The following is a 25,640-nucleotide window of genomic DNA, read 5'->3' as shown; positions in this document are numbered from 1 at the left end:
TCATTGTAAATGCATTCCTGTTGCCAAGTGTGTCCAAGTTTTGATCACGTGACTGTAAAGATGCTGTGACAGTCGTAAGTACAAGGACCAGTTCTAAATCAAAGACTACCTATATAGTAAAAAGCCTCTTTCAGCTATCCTGCTTCCAAGTTGTTTAGAATCTTGTATGTTAGAACATTCTGAATTACAAAATTCAAATTAGAACCTTGGTGCTGTTCTATCAATAATAGCAATAGCCTAGCCACAGCATCAAGCTGTGTTGCAAATGGCTTGATCTACCAGTTGTATGTGAAGATGCCTTTCATGGAAACATTTGTGTACTTCAAATAAAAAATAGAATTTATGCATATGCATTCTTTAGAGGGAGGGAGAGAGAGAGAGACCATCTGGATTAGGAGGACTGATATACTTTATGTTCCTCCATTGAAATAAGGTGCATTCCTTCATGTATGCTAGCTGCATGTAGCAGATACTTGGAGTCTATTCCAAATGTGACATCAGTTGTATCCCCTCCATAATTATGTGCAATGACTCTTCCATATAAAGCAATAAGAGACACTGAGAATCACAAGATGCAGTCTTGAAGATAGTTATTTCATTAATATATAAATGTATATTAATTTATATCACAACACAATGAAAACAATAATTTCAATGTAATAAATACCATGATGAAATCTACCTATCCATCAGTAAAAACCATTTTACAATCAGATAACCTATGGACCACTTGTCATAAATTACATAGTATCCTATGCCCCAAGGCGTAAGGAATCTGTGAAAAGTAGTCATCTGAATGGTCTTTCTTGATGTTAGCAGAGAGAGGCTGAGGAGTTGTAGCTGTCGGCCCTCACACATCTCACAACCCAAGAAAGGGATATCTGTTGCACACTCTTGGCTATTTCATACTAGATGTGTGTATTCTACAAGCCAGTGGTTTCAAATGTAACTAGGACTTGAGTCACGACAGACTTTATAAGGAATAAAGCAATCTAATTTGACCAGCCAATGCAGTTCTTGCAGGATAGAGTTCTGATCTGGTCCAGAATATGGTTTGAATGGACAGGTGGAGGGGTAAATGTTAAAACATTTTCCAGCTCAATCATATTTCAATGGATTAAAAAAATATATGAAAATAACTACTTCCATCTGCTTGGTCTTACAAAGTACAGAGGCTTTTGCAACATCTCCCCTAAGTTATATAATTAATGTAAATTGCCTGAGTAGATGCTTTGATGGAAATCTTCCAGCTTTAATATGTAAATTTCCCTGGTACAAGTTTGAAAAAGCAAACTTCTCAGATGCAATTTATTGTTCAAAATAAAATTATCACTGTTTGCATGTGATTTTTTTTCTCAGTGTATCCCTCTATGCACAAGGAAGATTTTTCATTGGGGGAGGGAGGTAAGACAAATGCTAATATACAGGCATACCTTACTTTATTGTGCTTCACTTTATTGCTCTTTGCAGAAATTGCAGTTTGTTTACAAGATTGTCCACCAGGAAAAAAACTAATTCACTGAAGGCTCAAAAGATTTTTAGCATTTTTTAGCAATAATATATCTTTAATTAAGGTATGTAGCTCTTTTTTTTTAAGGCATGCTATTGCACACTGACAGTATAGTATAAACAACTTTTATATGCACTGGGAAACAAAAAATGTGACTCACTTTTTGCAGCATTTGATTCATTGTCTTCAGGAACTGAATCCACAACATTTCAAAAGTATGCCGGTATTTTGTTTGATACTTCTTAAACGCCCCCCTCCCCAGCCTGGTATTTCAAACGGTCTTTTAGACCTGGCTTTTCACCCAAGCCTTGCCTTGGCAGAAATGGTAAAGCCCCCTTGAGTATATGTGGATGTCTCTTTCATTCCTGATTTTTCTTCCTTTGATCAATGTTTACTCATTATAAAGGTTTCCCCTGTCCAGTTGTATCTAACTCTAGAGGGGTCCGTTTCTTAGCTTAGAGAGCCAGCATTGTCTGAAGACACTTTCCGTGAACATGTGGTCAGCATGATTTATACGCTGAAGTGCACTGTTACCTTGTCACCAAAGTGGTACCCATTTATCTATTCGCATTTGAATGCTATTGAACTGCTAGGTGGATCTCCTGTTACTCTGCTTTCAAAAATCAGAATGTATCTTTTAAAAATATTTTTATTATTAGGTATTGCATATGTTTTATATTTAGATTATGCTACTCTTTTATGTTTTAATGAGTTTTTAACAAGTTGGGCAAAATGATTCCATTCAAATAGCTCTGAACATCATGGAAATATTTCAAAACCGGTGTTTTGAAATGTCCATTTCACAATTGGAACAAGCTCTTTTAAATTCAGATTGAGGTATTTTGATTTGATGCAATTGGAATTGAAATATTTTATACAGCTGGAGTTTTAACTGGGTTTTTCTTTTCTTTTCTTTTCTTCTTTAAATTATCTGACTTGAGCACCATGGTGGAAAGTTTAAGGAGAAATCCAATCTGCTAATTATTATTACATTCCAATTATTATCTCCACTAGGAGAAACATCACTATTCTTAATGTCTATTGCTAATATAAACAAAGAAGAACATACTGTTACAATCTGGTTCCTCTTGTAGGCTTAACTTAGCGCTCTGGATGTCCTTTGTAGAAACAAATTTCTGCTATTGGTCTTCTGCCTTGTAGAAAGCAGAATTATTTTCTTTTGCAACTTGTGGATTTCATGATTACCATCACTTCCTAAGTGGGTTTTTTTTTCTATGCCTTTTGATGGAATTTTTAGTGTGTTGGTGTAAACCCCCCTTCAAAATTTCTATGTGTTTTAGTATTATAATTCATAATGACAAATCACTGCATGTTAAAAGAAGTCCTACATAATTTAAATATGTAACTATTATAAATTATACTGTGTATAGTGGTGTAATCATCTTGAAGGAGTGGAGACTGTACTGCAGTGGAGATTGGCACCCAGAGGGCTTCTGCTGGTTGCCAAAAACTCTTTAGATATCTATCTCTGGATTCCAGGAACAGAACTTTTCATGGTCAGCATAGGACAGGGGTAGGCAACCTTGGCTCTTTTATGACTTGTGGACTTCAACTCCCAGAATTTCTGAGTCAGCTGACTCAGGAATTCTGGGAGTTGAAGTCCACAAGTCATAAAAGAGCCAAGGTTGCCTACCCCTGGCATAGGAGCTGAGAGCCGAGAGATACAAGATTCTATCCACAATCATAGCTGCAATGCAACCTATAAGTGCAAGATCTGGCAAGCCCCATTTCTTAGCTACATTTGGAAATAATTATTCTACAGTCAGAAAGCAATTTTTGTTTTTACAACAGATAAGTACTCCTCTTGGTGGGTCTTGTTTTTTCTGGATTACACAATTAAGAGATTTAAAGACTACTTGTCAAAAAGCTTAACAAGGGATAATACAAGAAAGCTTACAATATAAAGGGGAATATTTTTTTTTAAAAAAGATTAATTTTTCTATGAAACTGCATGGAAAAGGTTAAGTGAATTAGGCAACTCAGACCTGTTTTTGTTTTGTTTTTTTACTAAAGACAGTAGATAATTGGTGGAATTTACAAAACTAAAAAAAAAGAGAACTTGAGTAGACTGGGTTCTTAATTGTAACTGGAGATGCAGATGTGACATGTACCAGCAATCACATTGAAAGCACCAGGAAAAAAGAGAAAAAACTGGTGGGTATCCCCCCCCCCCATTGCTTAACCCTTTCACTTAGCATAATGATAAGTAAGGCTGCACAACTGGAGGACAGAAGGCAGTCCTTAGAACAGCCTGCAGAGAAATCAATTTCATTAGATTTAAAGTACTTCAGAAAATGAATGTATGGAAATACATTAATTTGGCACGAAACTGCCTGTCTCACTTGAAACTAAATTTATAGCTCCCCCCCAAAGATGAAAAGACTAGATAAGATGGAAAATTCGCTAAAAATTGGTATCAATATCAATAGAGAGATACAGTTATAAAATGATGACAAGATGGAGAATCTATTGAAGTTTAGTGAAAAAAATGAAGTTTAGAGCTATTCCAGGAAACTTGGATGAAAGTATTAGAGAAAGAATTATATAAGTTTGACGGGTGGGGGAGGGAGAGATGGATTGGGAAGATACAGAGGTAGAATCTGATAAGGTTTTGGGAATAAATCCAACATTTTCAAGAACATAAAATATTCATAGGGATGTCTTGCTGCACTTTGTGAGGAAAAAGACAAGGAATAAAGTTCTGTGACAGCATTTGAGTACAAGATTGAAGATTGATAATATAGATAGAATTATCCTAAAAGAAATGCTCTCTACAAAAGAAAAATAAATACTTCTTTTAGACTGAGGTTAAAGCAAAAAAAATTGCTGGTCTAAATTAGGAGGTTTGAGTTTTATTTTTAAACATCTGAAATTTTGACTGAATTCTGTTCAGAAGGTGAGATAATTTTTTGAAAAAAAATTAAAGTAGACTTAGAAGAGGTCCAAATGATATTCACAGAAGAGACTATACAAAAACCACAACAGATGTAAATGGACTTTTTTATTTTTTAATTTATTTTAATCCCATTTATATCCCACCCTTCTCTGAAAACTCAGGGCAGCTTACAATCTAAGAAGCACAAACCAATGTGCTTAGCAATAGCCTTCATTCTATGTATATGTCTGCTTATTAGGGCTTTCGCCCTCCCCCCCAAGCGGCATTATTACAAAGTCATTTTAAAGAGATTATATTGAATTAAGTTTGTTTGTTTTATTTGTTTTATTTGATTTCTATACCACCCTTCTCCCGAGGGACTCAGGGCGGTTCACAGGGCATATATAAATAACAGTACAAAAGTTAAAAGAAAATTAAACCAGTGCCCAATTAAAATACAACAATAATAAAATACTAAAAAACCAATTAAAAACCCATATTCCCCCATCAGGCCAGACCAGCTAATTCAAATAAGTGGGTCTTCAACCCGCGGCGGAAGGATCGAAGGTCTGATGCCATCTGGAGCTCAACCGGCAGTTGGTTCCATAATGCCGGAGCACCCACAGAGAAGGCCCTCCCCCTGGGGGCCACCAGTCGACATTCCCTGACCAGAGGCACCCTGAGGAGGCCCTCTCTGTGGGCACGCACAGGGCGGAGGGGAGTTGGTCCTCGAGGTAACCCGGACCCATGCCATGTAAGTGTTACAGGTATGGACGTTTCTAAATTATAACTTGACTATGGATTACAAATGTTCAATATGAAATATAAATAAGCCAATGCTCCCCCCAAAAGAAAAAAAAACATTTTTTAAAAAATAAAACAATGTTTACGAGAGACTCATACTAGGAAAAATAATATGGAATATTTGATTTATTAAAATTAGAGTGAAAAATTTATTTCAGCAAGCACTAAAAACGAGTTCTGTATATTAACCACCAATTACAACCAGAACGTATATGGAATCACGGGCATGATACATTTATTGGGGTGGAAGCCGAATTCCATGAGGTTAAGAAGAATTTAGTATTAGTAATTTGTGTGGACAAAGTATCATTTTATAAATGACTTCTGTACAAGTTAATAAGTCTTTCATATGAAAATTGGTGTTTGATGCAGTATTGGAATGCAATGATCTCCCAGAACTAGGCTGATTGTCAGAGAAAAATATTAAAATTACTCAGGTAAATTATCAAAATGTTTTTTTAAAAAATTCTGATGGACTATTTACTGTTAGTGGATGAACAGAGACAGATAAATGGTAATTCTAGAGAATACACCTACTCTTCAGAAAGACATAGATCCTTCTCAAGAATAGATACTTGGATTTCATCTATACTCTCACCAAAGACTGATCATGGTTTATAAATGGAAATCCCTGTCTTTTAGATATTCAATGAAATATTGTTTACAGAAGCAAATAATATTGAAGGATGGTAAAAAAGAAATTAATAGATTTTTTTGAAAACTGAATAAACTGATTGGTGAGTGGTGTGGGTTAAGGTTCTATTAGTTATTTCATACAACATTATATTGAACTTAAAAAAAGGAGAGCCAAGAAAAAATAGTGAATTTTGTATCGGATCAAAAGAAAAGAACTAAAGAAATCACCAGACAAGCATTTCTCAACAAATTAAACTTTTGCAGCAACAGCTATCAATGTTAACAGCTATCAACAGTAAAAGAAAAGGAAATAAAAATGAACTCCTGTATGAAAACAAAATTCTGTTCATGAACAAACCAGGGAAATGGTTATTGCATAAATTAAGATAAAAATTATACTGAAACTTCCAAGAAGAAGCACTGTTAACAGATATTGTGGTTATGCAAAAAACATATTAGTAGTATTATTCATATAAAGGGCACTGTATTTCTTGGAAAATGGATGATTACTTTTACAAAAAGCAAAATTTACCAGATTACAGAGAAACGAAGAAAGATTATGAATGAGTTAATAACAGTGAGGGAACCTTTTGAAGCTATAAAAAAGATCAAATCAGAAAAAGGACCAGGACCAGATGGATTATTAGTTTCTTATTGCAAATGTTTTGAGGATGAACTTTTACAACTTCTGCAAAATATGATAAATTCCATTTTACTGGAAGGAAAGATTGCAGAGACTTGGGAATAGTAGTAGTGTATAGACAGGATCTGACTTTAATGAGAAATTATCATCAATATGGTCACTGAATAAGTTGTTCACAACAATTCGAGTCAATAGACTGAAAATAATCTTGTAAGAATTTATTCATGAAGATCAATGTGGTTTTTATTTAAAAGACCATAGAGAATCATAGAGTCTTCTAGTCCAAAACCTGCCCAAGGCAGGAATCCTCAGAACATCTCAAATGATTGTCCAGTCTTTTCTTGAAAACCTCCAGTGATGGAGGATCTGCAGGAAGTAAGTTTTCCATTGCTTAATAATTCTATCAGAAAATTCCTGATTTCTAGGTTGGATCTCTCTCTCTAATGAACTTCTACATGTGCTCGTCTTATCTTCAGGTGCTATGGAGATTAAATCAACACCTTCTTCCTTGTGGAAACCCTTCAAGTATTGGAAGACTGCTATCATGCTTCAGTCTTCTCTTCGTAAAGCTTAACATACCTAGTTCCTTTAGCCATTCTTCAGAGCATTTAGACTCCAGATCCCTTATCAACCTAATTATTCTTCTCTGCACTCTTTCTAGGACCTCAGCATCACTTTTGTACAGTGATTACCAGAACTGGGTGTGACCTCACCAGGGCAGTATACAGTGGTACTATCGCTTCCTTTAATTTTGATGTTATCCCTCTTTTGATGTAACCCATGACTGTGTTGGCTTTTTTTTTGACAGCTGCAGCATATTGCTGACTTATAGTGGTTCACCAGTTAAAAGAATGTCAGAAGTAGACATTCTAGCTTGTTTAGAAAAGTGAAATGAAAATCAAGCTGCATCAGTCTTTTTTTTAGATGCAGAGAAAGCTTTTGATAATCTGATATGAACTTTTCTAATTAAAGCTTTAGAAGATACGAACTTTTAAGAAAATGTTATAAAAATATAAGTCGATCTACATGTCACAGAAGGCACAAATTATTGCTAATGGATAAACTGTGAGATACATAAGGGAACAAGAGAGGACTACCCACTATCTCCTCTTGTTTATTTTGGTTTTGAATAGACAGTATAAAATGATAGAATAGTGTGAATAAAAATTTAGAAGAAACATCCAGGTTGAGAGCTTTTGCAGATAGTTTGGTGCTCGTTTTGGAAGATCCCTTAAAGGGAATTGAAATATTAAATGGGAAAATTAAAAAAATGGTGCATTAGCTGATTTTAAAATTAACTAACAGAAGACAAAGATGTTACCAAGAAATATGTGGATCCCAGTTCAAATAGAAATGATGAAGGAGTTTTAAAAGCAAGAAGGTAAAATACTTGGGTATTAACAAATATATGAAATGCTTTTTTAAAATAAGTACCTTAAAATATGGAATGAAGTTAAAAGATGTGAGAAAATAAAATTGTCATTACTGGAGAGTATTTCTGTGATTAAGAAGAATTTTTGTCTAGAATGCTATTTTTGTTTTAGGAAATATCCATATTGACAACTGATGTACCATTTAAAAATGGCAGAAAGATATATAAACTTGTGTGATTGGGAAAAAGCATGAGTTAAATATCAGATGTTTCAAGATGCAAAGGAAAGAGGGTTGGGTCTGATCTGAAATACTTTGCAGCTAACGGTTTAGTTTGGATGAAAGAGTGGATGATGATGTGAAATAGAAGGTTATTGGAGTTAGAAGGGCACGATTTGAGATTTGGATAGCAAAGGTGCTTATGGTACAATAAAGCTAAGGTTAATGCAGATTTTAAAATAATTTTTTTAGGCATGCCACATTGACTATGAATAGTTGTAAACTCAGGTTTGAAAATATCTTTGTGGCTCTCAGCAGAAGAGACATTTCATAGATAAAAAATTATAAATACAAATGGTTAACTTATTTTGACATGTTAGACTTTTGTCAGGGAGAATGTAAAATCAAAATGAGAACTAGTGGCAGGATATATTTTCTACATTACAGATCTCACTCTGCTGGACCAGAATTATAGGAAATACAGGATTCTATCAAATCTACTAAACCGCAGTACTTCTTACATTATTTAAATAGGAACACACACCAATTAGTATCAATTATATAATAAGATTGTGATTATATCAGCGCAATCAGTTACTTTTGTACAATACCATAAAAGCAATAACCTCCTGGCATAACAGCAGCAGCAACCACAGAATTCTCAGAAGTTCTTTCATATGTTTACTTTGAACAGGTGCAGCTGGTGAGTTCTCACAGCATGCAAAGTCAATTCCAAACAAGCAATATTACTGCAGAGCATAATTCATGATTCCGATTAGAGCTGACATTGTTTTATCCATGACTGAATCCCATGTCACTCCATTAATATTCAAATAATTCTGAAAAAGATGCCAAATTCATTTTTGAAAAGGCTGATCCATGGATTATCTTGCTTTAATTCTAGGAAAGAGTAGAAGAGACCGGGGAAGGTGACGGGCAGGTGTGCGCTGTCCTCCCCCCACCCCCCTGCATCCATACATTCTCTTAAAGCCCTACCCAGTAAACGTTATTTTTGCAGCGTATTTTTTATTTTTAAAAATAGCCAATAGCGAAAAGCATGACTTTTAAAAAATATATTTTTAAAAGCCTTTGTGGAGAGCCAAACGAAGAGCCAATCATTTCAGTTCTCTTTTCTAAAGATTTTCTTAGTTAAAAAAATAAAATGCAGCTTCCAGTCAAATCAGATGCCCACAATTAAAAACAATTTATGCATTACTCAAAAATCTGAAATGTTTGTGTATTAGATCTAGTGAAGTGATACAAGCATCTGAACTAAAATTGCCTCTTGCATGCTTATCGTCAGCATTCCATAACACATAGTCCACATTTTAGTGACTGTCTCAGACACCAACCATTTGCAGTTACGACAGTGATGAAAAAGTAAGTTTAGAACTAATTCTCATTTATAATTTTTGCAGGTCTGTAAAGCAGAGAAAGCTGAAGTAAGATCATATGAAGTTGCCAGTCCCAATGGTAGCCACTAAAAAACAACTTCCTGTACAGAACACTGACAAACTATTAAAGGAATCACTCTTAATAAGCTTGATAAAGGCCAGGTAATGTTCTTATTTATTTTATTGGATTTGTATACCGCCCTATTCCTGTAGGACTCAGGGTGGTTTACAGGGCAGTTAAAACCATGAATACAAAAAATTAAAAACAAATAAAACAATTAAATTAAATTCAAGCCCCAAGAGTAAATCTAAAACCCAGTTAAATTAACAACCCCGCAGTCTGGACCAAACAGATCGAAGAGCCAGGTTTTCAGGTCCCGACGAAATGAGCGAAGGTCGGGGGCAGTCCTAAGTTCTGTGGGTAGTTGGTTCCATAGGGCAGGCGCACCCACAGAGAACGCCCTTCCCCTGGGAATAACCCGCCGGCATTCATTAACCGGCGGTACCCTGAGAAGGCCCTCCCTGTGGGGGCGCACAGGACGATGGGAAGATGATGCCGGCAGCAGGTGTTCCTTTAGATAGTCTGGACCCAAGCCATTTAGGGCTTTATAGGTCATTACCAGCACCTTGAATCTCACCCTTGTATGTGAGATTCATATGTAAGACCCTTGATACTAATGTACCTATTTTGAGTTGCTGGATGCTATCTATCTTTCCCTAATAGAAGTCCCAGTAGAAATGGCTAAAATAGTTGGATCCAACTCATCTACAACTGTAGATAAAATAGATAATATCACTATATTACTCATGACTTATGATGGACAATGATTTCTATTGGTTATCTTCACTATGTAAAGCTGACTTCAAGTTGAGTTTGACTCCTGTGATTCTGCAGACACAACCATAATTTTCTGCTAATACAGAAGTGTTTGTTTCAATATATTTTTCTACATCCTTACATCTTTAGTATTCCATAATGGATTCCCATCCAACTGCTAACCAGACCTGGCCCTGCTTAGCTTGAAGCAAAATGCTGCCATCTGGTGATACTATTGCTGCATGACATGAATTCTGTCTTGACACCTATATTAGTCATAATGGTTTATCATACAAAGAAATCAGAGATAAAAAATGTCTTTCATAATTTATTCAGAATTAATGTCATCAAATAAATTACCTGTATTTTACAAAAAAGGAAAAACTGGCATGTAAGGACATCAGTACAAGAAAATTTGAAAACAAAAAGACAATTAGGAATAAGTGGAAAAGGGAGTCAGTTCAACCTGAAGTAATAGCAGAGGTTTAAAGAACATAATTTGCTATGAGAAAATTACCATTTAAAGTTGAACCTTTCTGTACAAGACAATTTATCATAGTAACTATCTGGACCATTTTAAATAGTATGAAAGCTACTCCATACATACACACATATTTGCATCAGTTGTAGACCCCAGTTAATGAACATTTAGAAAGATATGGCCTCAATATCTGAAGGCTCCAATTATATAACAAATTTTATAATTATCTGTAAGTACGTATACATTTGAAATATTTTTAAAGATCACATTACATGAATCACGTTTTAACAAGCAATTTTATCATGACTTGTCATCTGATTTCATTGATGATCCCAACTAGTATCAAATAGAGGTATTTCCTACTTTGCACTATGCATAATTTGATTTTGATTGTCCTTTTCATTTTGTAAAATAAAAAATCCCACTAGTTTTTTCACATATGAAAGATGTAATTCTATCATTTAGATATTCCTTTTACTTGTTTTCCCTCCACTGAGTCAATTTTCACAGAATGAGTGAGTAGAATATTAAAATAAAACAAATGACTGAAAACCCCTTCCCCAAACTGATATTGGTAATAGTATTTATATTTTGATTATTCATTTGAATTGCAAATAATGCCTGAAGCAAAAAACTATACCCTGCAGTAATTATAAGCAGAGATTGGAATGTACATTTTTATTTTTCCCCCCGAACTGCAGTTGGAATGTGTTAATACAGTCATTTTCTAAAATATACAAATGTAGTATATGCAAATTAGTCAGAAAGGTGTCATTATACTAGTCCTGTTAATTACTTCATGACCTGCAATATGTAAATATATCCTTTCAGAAATATATTATTTCCAGATAATTACCTGTAGTTCATTTAAAATGCAAACATTTTTAACTAAAATGGTGAAGAAAGTTAAAACTTTAACTTTTACATTATCAGATATGAAGTATAGGTAGCTCTCAACTTACGACCAAAGTTGGAGATGGAACTCCTGTCATTGAGAGGCAGTTGTTGAGAGAATTATGATCAATTTTACAACCTTTTACCAATGGTCTTTAAATGAAGACCGTTTAAATGAATTTCCAATGGTTGTTAAACAAATCTGGTTTCTCCATTAACATTGCTTGTCAGAAGCCAGTTGGGAAAATCACAAAAGTTGATCATGTGAGCCCAGTACATGCCAGTTGCCAAGCATCCAAATTTTCATTACTGCTCTCACAATCATAAGTGATGACCTAAGTAACTTTTCTCAGCCCTGTCATAACCTCAAAAGGTTGCTTAACAAATTGTTTTAAGTTGAGCATTTTTGGCATGATGTCTGAAAGACATCTATCCAAATAAATGAAGAGATGTTGAAATTTTGTTCTCCAAAGCCATAATGGATTTCTGTCACTGTCCAATATAAATTATTCAGTCAACAGTAGAAATACTGGCACAGTATCCAAATCTCTTTATTATGTAGTGGCAAATAAAGTCAGCAATCCTTTCAGAAAGAAAACTATTTCATTGCCTCCTAGCTTGGATTCTCCATAGACTCGATCCACAAATGATATAGGAACCTAGTAAATGAAAAAAATCATAAAATCATTTCAGCTAAAAGATAAACAGGAACACTTTACCTCAAGATTCAGTGTTTATCTACCAACATGCATTCGATTGTGTTTTGATGCAGAGTATGAAGTGATAGCTTTCTCACACTTAAATATGCTCAGAAAACATTTCCTACAAAATCATTGTTGCAAAACAGCCTACCCAGAGCCTGAATATGAAGATGGCATGTACCAGAGGTCTCTCTATGATTATTATGATCTTTCAAACACTGCCAAAAACTCTTGTTTACTCATGATTACAAATCATTTAATTTTGATTATTTTATTATAATTTGTAGTGTTATTTTACGATGTGGTATAATTCTAATCTTTTAAAAAGTAGACAAAAAAACCCAGGTTCCTTTTAAATTTACTAAATTAAAGTGTCTGTATCTTCCTTATCTGGAAATGAAATCCATTATTGTTGCTACAGTACAGAATAAAAACTTTGCATTTTTCAAAGGTACACAGTATTTATCTTGCTGAATACAATATCCATGTGTATAATAGAACGAAGATATCATTTTAGAGTTATGGTGGCTAGCGTAATCTGTCCTAAAGTATAGTTTCCCAATTTAGTGGTAAATTCATATAACCTTGTGGAAATTACTCTGATCTTTGCAGAACAGTTATTTAATGTCTCAAAGGGCCAAACAGAACTATAAAACATTCTTACTGTCAAGAGATACTGACTTGCATTGCTTTCTTTTTATAGCAAATATCTGAAGTAATGCTTTTGGTTTCAATGATTTCAATTCACTAACCATTCATTATACTGTATATAGTCAACACTGTTTTGTAATGCTTTAAACAACTTATTTTCAGTATAGCAAAACAAGAATGGTAACATTCCAGCATGTAAGACTATATGTTAAATTCTCCAAAGCCCAAATTCAGCCTTTGGAATTCACAGAAAATCCAATTAGGATTTTTCAGTAAGAATACTCTGCAAGAAATCAACTGGCAAACAGAAACAGAGGAAAAAATTCCTACACCCAAATTGTTCTGCCAAACATATATTGTATTTCTAGGCCTATTTCCTTTTGGCAGTGGAAATTCCAATGAAGACTGCTCTGTAAATTTTCTGTTGACACATAGCAGACGTTGGCATAAATTCATGAACAAAATGACTAAAGGATTTAAGAATCCCAGCGGCATAGCTCAAATTGGAATGAAAGGCATAGAATTTTTACACTAAATAGGATTCCCAGACATTGCTAATTTAAGATAATCCTTAACTAGCAAAGTAATCTACAATATGGAATCCAGGTGAAGTGCCAAGATACTTAAAACATCTTGATGGACTTCAGCCAGTTGGGCAGAAGTAAATAAGGAACTGTGTTTCACTGCTGGCTATGGGGCAGATCAGAGATCCAAGAACACCTTTCCAGAACATTTTTTTACCATTTTCAAAACTGGTTTAAAAAACCTGTTTTAAAAAAGTAAGCTCTACTGATTTGTTTTTGTACTCTAATTGCTAAGAATTTAACAAATAAAAAACGGTATAAGAATTTTTTAATAAATAAAAAAGCAGTACCCGCTTCTTTTGTGATCTGAAACGTGTGAAATTTAACAAGTGTTAAAATATTAGACACAGATTTATTGGGCACAATACTAGGCCCTCAGTAATTAAGAATGGGACCTGAGAAATTGTCTTTTTTAATATACCAGTCACTAGTAGTCACTACATGACTAGTAATGAAGTCATCAGACCAAATCTACCCTGATGCTGGAATATTAGAGAAGATGTATTACAGCCAATTGTAAAATCTATGGTTGGAAAGGTGGCATTAAGCTTCTTTGAATTTAAGTGGATCCCTTTCACATCCCCGGGATCTTTAAATGATAGAAGAAATATTCACATTGTAAGAGCACCTCTTATTTGCTAATATTTGTGTGTCATTGACAGGTTCACCATCTGATTAAATTTGTCATGCTATGGCCATATTTGTGTTTAAACTACTAGGTAAATCATTAATTAAGATTTTAGTGTAAGCTACTCATACTATATGATCCTACTATCTGAATCCTCAGTATTTTTACTTGTCAATCAGTTCAATCTCCAATAGCCAGAAGGTAAACTTTGAGTACAAAAATGTAATTATGTTCTTTATGCTTTAGATTTTTAGCATACCTCTCCAATAGAATAACCCAATTGTCTGGCCCGGACAATCATTTCCATTTGGAAAACATATCCTTTTGAAACACATTTCTCCATCAGTTTTTGTAGAACCTCTTTTCTATATAACCTGAAATTTAGTGCACATAAAATAAAAATGTTACAAGCACACACATTTTCAAGTAATAAAAAAGAATAATAGCAATTACCTATATACAGGTGCCTCCCAAGTGTTATCTAACAGTTTTATAAGTTCAGTAGATTTCTTTTATCAATCTCAGACTGGCCATTATCCTGAGGCATTCTTGCTCCTCATGAGTTGCTACGTACCATTTGGAAACCAGCTTACCTGAAGCTTCCTGTTAAGTCTGATGCACCTGGCCGTAATAGAACTTGAGTTAAAAAGTTGGCACCTCGGCTGAAAAGATTCAAAGTTTTAATATGCAATCAGAATTTTAAAACAAACCATGTTTTAAAGATGTTATTTCATTAAACGATCAGAGTAACAGGTATATAAGGCAAGTAATAATTTACAAAATAATTTTAAACACAACTCTGCTGGATCCCAATAAGGCCCAATGTTAGTTCAATGTTTTGTTTCCTGCAAACAGGATAGACACATAAATGTCTCCTACCATTATTTCCTGCAACAAATATATTAGTGTTTTGAAGTAAGATGTCTCCAATTGGGATATAAAATTAAGCTGAGTTTTCAAGGATGTTTTAAGAACGTGTTCAGTTTCAGACTATCTCATGCAGAGAATATGTTTATGAAATAAAACTAGATAAAAAGATATGTAAGATGTGTAGCTGGGCTGGATAGAAATAAGAATATTTTCCTTCAATTTTCTCAGAATTAAAGAAACCGTTTTAGAATCTGACAACCCTCTCAGAAATGATTCAGAGAAAGAAAATGGACAGTTTCATTACTGTCCATCATTACTAGTGATACAGGGCTATAGATGAAACACTGACCTGATCAATTTTCGTTTTAGATCCCATCCATGCACACCACCATTTCCTTTATATCGAGTACCAGACACAATATCAAAATTTCCTTCTTTCTGTTTTCTACAAACATAACCATTGGACAGAGAAAAGAAAGTATTTTTTTTGTCTGAATTACAAACTCACATACTTACTATAGCAGTAATCCAGAAAAGATAAATACAATAATACTGAAATTATTAACATGCAATATAAGAAACTAAAAATTAATAGTTTCTTACCTTCAAAGTATGGTTTAGACCAGGGGTAGGCAACCTCGGCTCTTTTATGACTCATGGACCTCAACTCCCTGACTCAGGAATTCTGGGAGTTGAAGTCCATGAGTCATAAAAGAGCCGAGGTTGCCTACCCCTGGTTTAGACCTAGAGAATAAAACTTGACATACTTGGAGCAATACAGATATTTGCTATGCAATTTAAATAAGCACAAAGTATATAGATAAGCAAAAATCTACAAGCAATTACACAGAACATCAGGGAATTATATTTGTAAATAATGTTATTTTTATTATGACCTATTTATCAAACTAGCCCAGGTATGGTATGCCACCTCATACTTCGTAATTAAGAGATTACAGTAGTGTGTAGACTGAGATATTACACATTCACACATTATTCTTCTGATTGTTTCATCAACTGTGATGGCCTGTGGTAGCCAAAAATCAGAAGGAGTGGCAGCACCTTTTCTGATGAACACATTTCATTGAATGGCCTAAGTTTTCATGAGTTCCAGTTCATCTCATCACATGTACGGAATAGTTAAATTGATGTAGGATTTGAAAAAGGGATGCAGCAATTGAGAGAACAAGCAGTTCTCATGTAGATTACATGTGAAGTACATTACAAGGACCTCACCAATTATAATAAAGTGACATGGACATACTGAAGTATAAAAGGTAAAGGTTCCCCCGCACATGTGTGCTAGTCGTTTCCAACTCTAGGGGCCGGTGCTCATCTCCGTTTCAAAGCCGAAGAGCCAGCATTTGTCCGAGGACATCTCCGTGGTCATGTGGCCGGCATGACTAGACGCCAAAGGCGCACGGAACGCTGTTACCTTCCCACCGTAGTGGTCCCTATTTTTGTACTTGCATTTTTACGTGCTTTCGAACTGCTAGGTTGGCAGAAGCTGGGACGAGTAACAGGCACTCGCTCTGCTACGCAGCACTCGAGATTCAATCCGCCAAACTGCCGATCTTCTGATCGACAAGCTCAGCATCCTAACCCATTGAGCCACCGCGTCCCTTTATTGAAGTATAAGCACAAACAAATAAGAAACAGAAGAAACAACATATTTTCAGAATTCCTAGTACACCAACTAATCCAAAACATTTGTGAGTCTTCTGTAAAAATTTTTGAAGCAAATGTCTTTATTACTGAAACTCTCAGTGAGAAGTAATGCATGGCATGCAGTACACTTGCATTATCTTCTATAGGGCAGTTTTGTAGCAGCATAATGCATATTTCCGCTGATGATCAATCTTATTATCTATCCCTACCAAAATAAACCCCACAAAAGAGTTAATAAACTAGTAGGCCTAGTATTAGAACTGCTACTCACTTGATAAACTCTGGAATGAATTTCGGCTGCAAGGATAAAAAAAAGGTGTGAGGAAAAGCAATAACAATAATAATAAAATATAGGGAGTGCTCAACTTACAGCAGTTCATTTAATGACCAAAGTTACAAAGACCTTTACAGCATCCCCATGATCACGTGATCAAAATCCAGATGCTTGGCAACTGATTCTTACTTATGACCATTGCTGTGTCCCAGGGTCATATGATCACCTTTTGCAACCTTCTGACGAGCAAAGTCAATGAGAAAACTAGATTCACTTAACAATCAGGTTACTAACTTATCAACTGCAAGGATTCACTTAACAACTGTGGCAAGAAAGGTGGTAAAATGGGACAAAACTCACTTAGCAAATGTCTCACTTAACAACAGAAACTTTAGGCTCCAATATGGTCGTTAAGTCGAGGACTACTTGTAAATGAATTTTTTTTTTAGAACGCAGTAAAAATGACTGAGACCATCAGGTTGAGAAGATGTGGGAAAATGAGTGGGTTAAGATCTTGTGGGATGTTAAGATCCAAACAGACAGGCATCTTGTTTATAACCTGTCTGATGCTGGCCTGTCCCACTTGATCCAGCAGAAGGGGCATGCTGCAAACTCCATTGGTCAAAAGGTTTCAGCAGGGTCTTAGGAGGGCTTTTTCTGCCATGGCCCCCACTCTTTGAAACATCTTGCTCCTTGAAGTGAGATGTGTCCCCACCTCTTTTAGCCTTCTGGAAGGACATTAAAAACTGGCTCTGGGGTCCGAACAGGGGGGTGTCTTTGCTGGAGGAGGCTGGTGGATTAACAGAGAAAAAGCTACTATTGTACTGATTTTGCCTTTTGCCTGTTACTTTCTGTATGTAATGTTTTTAATAGTTTTATATGTAAGTTTTTAATTGTAAGCCACCCTGAGTCACTTAGCAGAGTGAGATGGGCAGCATATCAATTCACTTAATTAAATAATTAATTAAAATAGTTATTGAAAAGAAGAAAATCTGGTTCATTGATGTTGCTGTATCAGATGATGCTAGGATTGAGGAAAAACGATCAGAAAAAAAAATAGAAAATACTAGGACTTGCCGATTGAAGTTGAACATCTATGGAACAAGAAATCTATTGTTAAATTAATTGTGATCGGAGTCCATAAAACAGCACCTGAACTATTTTCTTGCTATCTGGAAATACTGATTTTTTCAGACCCAAACACCCTAATTTTACTAAAAAAAATCAGCAAACAGCCAGATCTTTAAAGCACTTCAAAATACCTAGAATGGAAAATCAAGGCAAATGAAATTAAAAAAAATGTTTAAGAAGAAATAGAGAAGGAAAGCAAACTTACATGGTGTGAGAGATCAGCATCCATAATAATAATGAAGTTTCCTGTGGCATGTTTCATTCCATGAATGTAAGCAGTTCCTGATTTAAACAACACAAAAACCATGACTCCCCTCTCCTCTAAGAATCATGTACATGAATAAAAATATTTCTGACATTAAGTCAAATAATCTCATCTGTATGTATCAAATATAATGGTTTCTATCCCATACAATCTGACAGAGCTGGGTCCCAGTGATTAAAGAGATTGGTAAGGGCCTTTTCTATCTTGGGCATCTGCCTCTGGAACATCCTCCCACCAGATATTTATACAGTTCCCATCCTAGTCCATTTAGAACAAATGATAGACCTCTTGTGGAAAATTTTCTGTGTACGCTTTTTAAAATTATTCTATCTTTATTTTTGTTGTAAGCCAGCCAGTTCATACAGATGGGGGGAGCTATGAACTCAATAAAAATATAAAAAACTATTCCACTATTTAAGAATCCCATTATGCCTGTCTTCTCTCTTTCTCTCTGTGTGTGTGTGTGTGTGTGTGTGTGTGTGTGTGTGTGTTGCTACTTTTCATGTGACTGTTAATTTCTTACATGACACAGTCATTAATTCTGAATAGTAGCAAAACTAATTTTATAAGTTGCTAAATAGCCTTGGTGGAGCAGTGGGCTAATGCCTCCTTAAATAACACCAGCTGCCTGCAATTAGTGCAGGTTCGCATCCCACCAGGCTCAAGGTTGACTCAGCCTTCCATCCTTTTGAGGTTGGTAAAATGAGGACCCAGATTGTTGGGGGCAATAAGCTGACTTTGTAATAATGCCGCTTGGGGGGGGGGGTTGAAAGCCCTAATAAGCAGGCATATACATAGAATGAAGGCTATTGCTAAGCACATTGATTTGTGCTTTAGATTGTAAGCCGCCCTGAGTCTTCGGAGAAGGGCGGGATATAAATGGGATTTTAAAAAAATGAGTGTGTATATTGTCCATTTTTCTGGTTCTCAAAAAACAATGCATGCAATTAACTGCAAAATTAGATTCTGTTTTAAATTGATTTTGAAAAGTAAAAATATACTTGACTGAAGGTTAATGTACAGATGGTCTCAATAAATTGATACAATATTGTTAATCATCTCATTATTGATTACTTACCCAATCCAAGTTTCTTTGCTCTGGGTCTCAACAGCTGTAAAGTATAAGTAGACCAGAGAATAAGATGAACCATACTAAGCTCAGGCTAATGATCATGTAACTTCCAATAAAATTTCATTATTGCTATTTTGCTCTTCCCTCAAACAGAATGATTATACTCATAAGGTAAAATCTGACATTGCATAAATGGATTTTAGTCTGTATTTTCCCCACATTGCTGTAATTTACCGAACCTAGGTATTTCTCAACATATTTTGTATGATTCCCTGAATTTAAGCTGATAAAAGAAATACTTTTATCTTAACCTTATAATAACAATCTCTTTGTATTTAAATATAGGTGGACTTTTGGTAGAACTAGGCTAGCTGCCTTTCCCTCCCAGTTGCTGCAGGAAAAGCTACTTCAAAAGAATGTGTCCAAATAATAACCATGACATAGAATCAATAGATCGTCTTCAACTTATGACCCTAAATGAGTTGAAATCACGATCAACAAGTCATGCCAGTCATTAAGCAGGTCATTATGTGACTGACCAGATTTTACATTTTTTGTGGCAGTTGTTAAGTGAACACAGTGGTCAATTAAGTGAACACCATATTAGTTAAGCAAACACATTGTCTACCTGGGGTGTTTTTTTACCAGAAATTAGAAGTAAGCAAGGGATGACAAGCTATTTTCAATTAGCTAAATCGTTTCAAAGTGAATTCCATTTCTCTATGCTAACAATTTGAAACATGTTGGTAATAACAGTATGACAGAGGAAAAAAAAGTAACTCACAATTTTGTCTGATCCATAAATCTTTATTAATTGGTCAGCAACTTCCTGTGTCCCATCTGGGCTTCCATCATCTATAATTACAATTTCGAACTCATTCCCACTGAAAAAAATAATTATTTTGTAAAGCCAGGTCCAAAAGCTCCATCATTTCTAAAGGTGGGAAGAATCTCCAATGGTTTCCCATTAAAAGTAAATGTAGTCATTAATCCTATTACACTTATTTGGAAAGTCACATTTACTGTAACACATTCACTAATACCATGTTTTTCTTGGCAATTTAAATTCCTTGATTACCGTAATTTGTTTGATCTAATAGAACTTTATTTTAAAATTCTAATTTCAAATATACCTTATACATTCTCAAATCTGAGCAATAAGAATCTGATTAATTCTCTGCTGCCTATTGGCTACTACAATTATTAATTTCTCAGCCATTATTGCTTTGGGATCTGTCTTGACTAATATTTCATTATATTTTACACAAGTTTGAATATATCAATAAGTTTACAATCCAGAAAAAGATTACATGCACACACTAGTCATTTGTAACCTAAACAAAATAATTTGTGATGCTCTGTAATGTTTGCTAAATTAAATTTATTCAAAATTAGTGATAATTTAGATACAAGACTTAGTGTATTATATATTCAGCATTCAAACTCATCAAACATTTGCTAAATTAAATTCTTATTCAAAATAAGTGATAATTTAGGTACAAGACTTAGCATATTATATATTCAGCATTTAACTCATCAAACATTTTATGGTACTAATCTAAGAAACTGGTCCATGATACACACTTCAGTTGTGTCCTCACTGCCTCAAGGCATTCTTTTAAAATGTCATTTAGTGAAAGAAAAACCTTAATAAAAGTTCAAGTGTTCTGATAATTTGATCCTAAAAATATTTTTGCAGATAAATCTTTATCAAAATGTAAATCTGAAAACAATTATATTTGCTTGCTAGATTTATGAGGAGAAAATAGTAGAGGTGCCTGAGTTATTTAATATACAAGGTATTTTGGTTTCATCAGTAAATTGCTGATTGTAATTGCAGATTGCCTATTTTATAGCTAATAATATTGTATGTTGTTCCTTCTAAGCTACACACACAGAGACTTTCAGCACAGTACTATCATATTTAATGTATAAGTCCAGAAGCTGAAAATAAAGGATCCAATATTACACACATTTCATTCAAAATAATTCCTAATATAGCTTACTTCCAAATAAGCCCTCAGAGGACTCCTGTAAATCCTAGTTTAAAAATCTGAAATAAGGTATCTTAAACTAATAATCAGAAACACATGCCTGGAAATATAAAATTCAGTAAGAGGTATGAGGGGTCCTTGCTGTTCTCTGATCTTAGCTGTTTTCTTGCAGACATTTCATTATCCAAACCAAGTAACATCCTCAATGCTAGCAGGAAAACAAGCAAGCTCAAGAGAGCACCAAAGACCCCATATTGCAACCCTGAGCTACAAATATTCTCCTTTATTGTCTGCCTGTCTATCTATTCCAGATCTCTCTCTCATTCACCTATCTATCTGGATGGAAACTAGTCAAGGAGAGAAGCAACCTAGAACTAAGGAGAAACTTCCTGACAGTTAGAACAATTAACCAGTGGAACAACCTGCCTCCAGAAGTGGTGAATGCTCCAACACTGGAAGTTTTTAAGAAGAGACTGGACAGCCATTTGTCTGAAATGGTATAGGGCAGGGGTCTTCAAACTTGGCCCTTTTATGACTTGTGGACTTCAACTCCCAGAATTCCTCAGCCAGCTTTGCTGGCTGAGGAATTCTGGGAGTTGAAGTCCACAAGTCATAAAAGGGCCAAGTTTGAAGACCCCTGGTATAGGGTTTCCTGCCTGAGCAGAGGCTTGGACTAGATGACCTCCTAGGTCCCTTCCAACTTATTATCTATCTATCTATCTATCTATCTATCTATCTATCTATCTATCTATGCTAAATGCACAAGTAAACTATTGTGCATTTTGCTCTCTTTGTCCAGCTCTAGGGTTCCCAACATCTGCAGTACACTGTAATGGCTCAAGGCCTCAGCTCCAAGCCCCATACAACCCCTACAGCTCCCTGGGAGACCCTAAGGTTAGATGCAAAGGCCGGCAGACCTCTCCGGGGCCGCTGTTCGGATGAGGCCGTGCGCCTTCCGCGTTCAGCCCGCGAGAGAAACGGAGGGAGAGTTGCAACAAATCACTCCAGCCCAAGTGGGGACACCGTCAGGAAATATCAATCGAGAAGGCGAAACGCCAGCAAAGGTTTCTTCCCCCCGCCTCCCCTCCCCGGTCGCTCTCCCGCTGTTAGTCACCTCTCCTCGAAGCTCTTCACCAGCAGCCACACCACCAGGGGCAGATTCTCGCGCTCGTTGTAGGTGGGCAGCAGCACCGAGTACTTGCGGGACGAAGCCGCCATGACACAGGCGCGCGCTCAAGCGCCGGCCGCGCCTGCGCGATACCGCCAGAGAACGGGCGGGGAAGAGGGGGCGTGTCCACGGCGGCGGCGTCTCTCGCAGCATCGGAAGCGGAAGGGGCGGGGCGTCTCTCGGCCACCCTCGCTGACCTCCTGGCAGAGGAGAAAAAAGCTGCGGCGATGGAAGCCGCGGAGGCCGCTCGGCTACCCCGCCGGGAGGACTTGGCGGATGACCGAAGCGGCGCCGGCGACGACACGCCGGAGCCTCCCCGTCTCCGGGCGGGACTGAGCCGGCTGGATATCCAGCGCTACTCGCGGCAGCTGGTGCTGCCGGAGCTGGGCGTGCGCGGGCAGCTGCGGCTCTCCTCGTGCGCGGTGCTGGTGGTGGGCTGCGGAGGGCTGGGCTGCCCGCTGGCGCAGTACCTGGCCGCTGCGGGCGTGGGACGCCTGGGGCTGGTGGACCACGACGTGGTGGAACTGAATAACCTGCACAGGCAGGTGTTGCACCGGGAAAGCCGTCTGGGCCACCCCAAAGCGCACTCGGCGGCCGCCGCGCTGAAAGAGCTGAATTCCGCCGGGCGGTACGAAGCTCACGAGCTGGCGCTGAGCCCCGCCACCGCCCTGGAGCTGGTCGGGGCCTACGACATCGTGGCCGACTGCTCCGACAACGTGCCCACCCGCTATCTGGTCAACGACGCCTGTGTGCTAGCCGGCAAGCCCTTGGTGTCCGCCAGCGCCTTGCGCTTGGAGGGTCAGTTGGCTGTGTACAACTTCCAAGGGGGGCCCTGTTACCGGTGCCTCTTCCCCAAGCCCCCTCCTCCTGAGACGGTCACCAACTGCGCCGACGGCGGGGTCTTGGGGGTTGTGCCCGGCGTCCTCGGCTCCCTCCAAGCCCTGGAGGTGCTGAAGATTGCTTCGGGGATAGGATCCTCCTTCAGTCGGTCGATGCTGCTCTTCGATGCCCTTGAAGGACGCTTTCGCCACATCAAGCTCAGGCCCAGGGATCCCAAGTGCGCCGTGTGTGGGGACCGGCCCTCCCTGACGACCCTGCAGGATTATGAAACGTTCTGTGGATCTTCGGCAACAGATAAGTGTAGGACGTTGCGCTTATTGTCTAGTGAAGAGAGGATTTCCGTAGAGGAATACCGAAAGATTCTGGACAACCAGGTTGCTCACGTACTGGTGGATGTTCGTCCCCAAGTCGAAGTGGAGATCTGTTGCTTGCCAAAATCCCTCCAGGTGCCTTTAAATAAACTAGAAAGAAAAGATGAAGAATGTCTGATGTCTTTGTACCAGAAGATACATGAAGAGAAGCAGAGGACTGATGGCACTGCCGCATTTCCAGTTTATGTTGTCTGTAAATTGGGAAATGACTCTCAGAAAGCAGTGAGAATATTGCAGGAATTGCTTCATGATGAAGTAGGCTTAATTTCAGTTAAGGATATCAAAGGAGGACTCATGGCATGGGCTGACAAAGTTGACCAAGATTTTCCTCAGTATTAATGTTTTCTAATAATAATGTAAATTCATTGATTTCCTTGGTTTTTGGAAAGGGATTTATTACTATAACAAGGTAATATGTTTATATCTTTATATCTGTGGAAATCTCACTTTAAACAATTTAATTCTTCAAAGAAGTACTTTTTTCAGTATTCCTCAGAGTCCTAGGTTCCATAATAATGTAAGAGATTAAAAGGGGAAAAATTGGTTGATATTGATACAGCCAGGGCCATCTATTGAGGAATAGGCAGGACTTCTGCAAAAAACATACCATAGCTGCTATTTTGTTGCAAAGAGTTTAAGGGCATTTTTTTTAAAAAAAAAGTTCTATGGCCTGAAAAAGTTTAGAACTCTTGCTTCAAATAAGTCATCCAAAGCAACTTAAATATTTGGGGTGGGAGAGAAAAAAAAGTTGTGGGTTGGTTTTTCAAGTTCTTAAATATGAAATGAATGCAATATGTAATAAGGAGACGGCTGATGGAATGACCCTGTTTCACATTTCATTTTCCTCCTGTAGCTTGACCAGTAATTATATTGTACTATAATAAAATTATACAAAAGTTATATTGGTATATTTGCATTGTCCAATATTCCCAGAACCAAATACTGCTGAATTAATTTAATCCTTTCTTGAAGTCCTGTTGAATCCAATTATAACATTCTGTGTCTTTTAATACTGTCACTTTATATTATTATTATTTATTATTTTATTTTATTACATTTATATACCGCCCTTTCCCGAAGGACTCAGGGCGGTTTACAGGGTGATTAAAAAACCAAGATACAAAAGTTAAAAACAAATTTTAAAAAAAAATATTTGTCCCTGCATAAATAAAACCCCAGTTAAAATAAGATTAATCCTCAGCCTGGGCCAGAGAGCTCGAAGAGCCAGGTCTTCAGGCCCCGGCGTAATAAACGGAGGTCGGGGGCAGTCCTCAGCTCCACTGGCAGCTGGTTCCAAAGAGCAGGCGCCCCCACTGAGAAGGCCCTATCCCTGGGTGTTACCCGCCGGCAATCTCTTACCGGTGGCACCCTGAGAAGACCCTCCCTGTGGGAGCGCACTGGACGAAGGGAACTTGATGCCGGCAGCAGGTGTTCCCTCAGATATCCCGGACCCAAGCCATTTAGGGCTTTATAGGTCATCACCAGCACCTTGAATCTCACCCGGAGGGCAACCGGAAGCCAATGCAGCTTATTATAAAAATGATACCATAACTTTCATTAGCACATTAGGTTATAGTCCTTGAATATTTTTTTAAAAAATCCTGTATTGATATAATGGCATGGCATTCCTATGAGTTGCAAATACAGGATTCGGTTTCCCATAGAAATAATGGGATGCAATTCTACTTCACCACTAGTGCTGACCTCTTTGCATCTGTCCTAAGTTCCTTGTTTTGTTCTTCACATTAGAGGACAGTT

The 25,640-nt window shown here is 37.0% G+C and overlaps 2 protein-coding genes and 1 long non-coding RNA gene across 5 annotated transcripts; 2 read left to right on the top strand and 1 right to left on the bottom strand.

The window, feature by feature from the left end:
- Positions 1–1,253: 1,253 nt before the first annotated feature.
- LOC310637161 lies at positions 1,254–14,851 on the top strand. 3 transcript variants are annotated; one of them, XR_014491876.1, is made up of 4 exons: positions 1,254–1,574; positions 7,151–7,216; positions 9,498–9,635; positions 14,755–14,851. It is a non-coding gene; the product is annotated as an uncharacterized lncRNA (long non-coding RNA). The 3 variants fall into 3 exon arrangements; XR_014491877.1 differs by lacking the exon at positions 1,254–1,574 and having other exon boundaries at positions 6,741–7,219; XR_014491878.1 differs by lacking the exons at positions 1,254–1,574; positions 14,755–14,851 and adding an exon at positions 13,180–13,813 and having other exon boundaries at positions 6,741–7,219.
- DPM1 (dolichyl-phosphate mannosyltransferase subunit 1, catalytic) lies at positions 12,193–22,780 on the bottom strand. Its single transcript, XM_083357467.1, has 9 exons — positions 22,618–22,780; positions 20,294–20,393; positions 19,516–19,549; positions 18,378–18,454; positions 17,039–17,064; positions 15,449–15,544; positions 14,823–14,891; positions 14,489–14,603; positions 12,193–12,324 (listed from the first exon to the last, which is right to left on the bottom strand). Exons 1-9 carry the CDS (start codon positions 22,719–22,721, stop codon positions 12,220–12,222), a joined length of 726 nt encoding a protein of 241 aa, XP_083213593.1. The 5' UTR covers positions 22,722–22,780; the 3' UTR covers positions 12,193–12,219.
- MOCS3 (molybdenum cofactor synthesis 3) lies at positions 22,690–24,782 on the top strand. The gene has a single exon (XM_083357466.1). It carries the CDS (start codon positions 22,899–22,901, stop codon positions 24,219–24,221), a length of 1,323 nt encoding a protein of 440 aa, XP_083213592.1. The 5' UTR covers positions 22,690–22,898; the 3' UTR covers positions 24,222–24,782.
- Positions 24,783–25,640: the final 858 nt, after the last annotated feature.

This window comes from Vipera ursinii (assembly GCF_947247035.1).
Source record: "Vipera ursinii genome assembly, chromosome: 3".
Lineage (NCBI taxonomy): Eukaryota > Metazoa > Chordata > Lepidosauria > Squamata > Viperidae > Vipera > Vipera ursinii.
The sequence above is the reverse complement of the archived record's forward strand: the minus strand, read 5'-3'. Positions and strand labels throughout refer to the sequence as shown.

What these genes read in the sequence shown, in the direction of transcription:
- DPM1 (XM_083357467.1), bottom strand. Translation starts at nt 22,721, where the DNA reads ATGGCGGCTTCGTCCCGCAAGTACTCGGTGCTGCTGCCCACCTACAAC. An exon ending in TTTATGGATCAGACAAAATT is followed by an intron (nt 19,550 to 20,293) that starts GTGAGTTACTTT and finishes TATACTTTACAG; the next exon opens with CTGTTGAGACCCAGAGCAAA. An exon ending in ATGCTGATCTCTCACACCAT is followed by an intron (nt 17,065 to 18,377) that starts GTAAGTTTGCTT and finishes TTATCCTTGCAG; the next exon opens with CCGAAATTCATTCCAGAGTT.
- MOCS3 (XM_083357466.1), top strand. Translation starts at nt 22,899, where the DNA reads ATGGAAGCCGCGGAGGCCGCTCGGCTACCCCGCCGGGAGGACTTGGCG.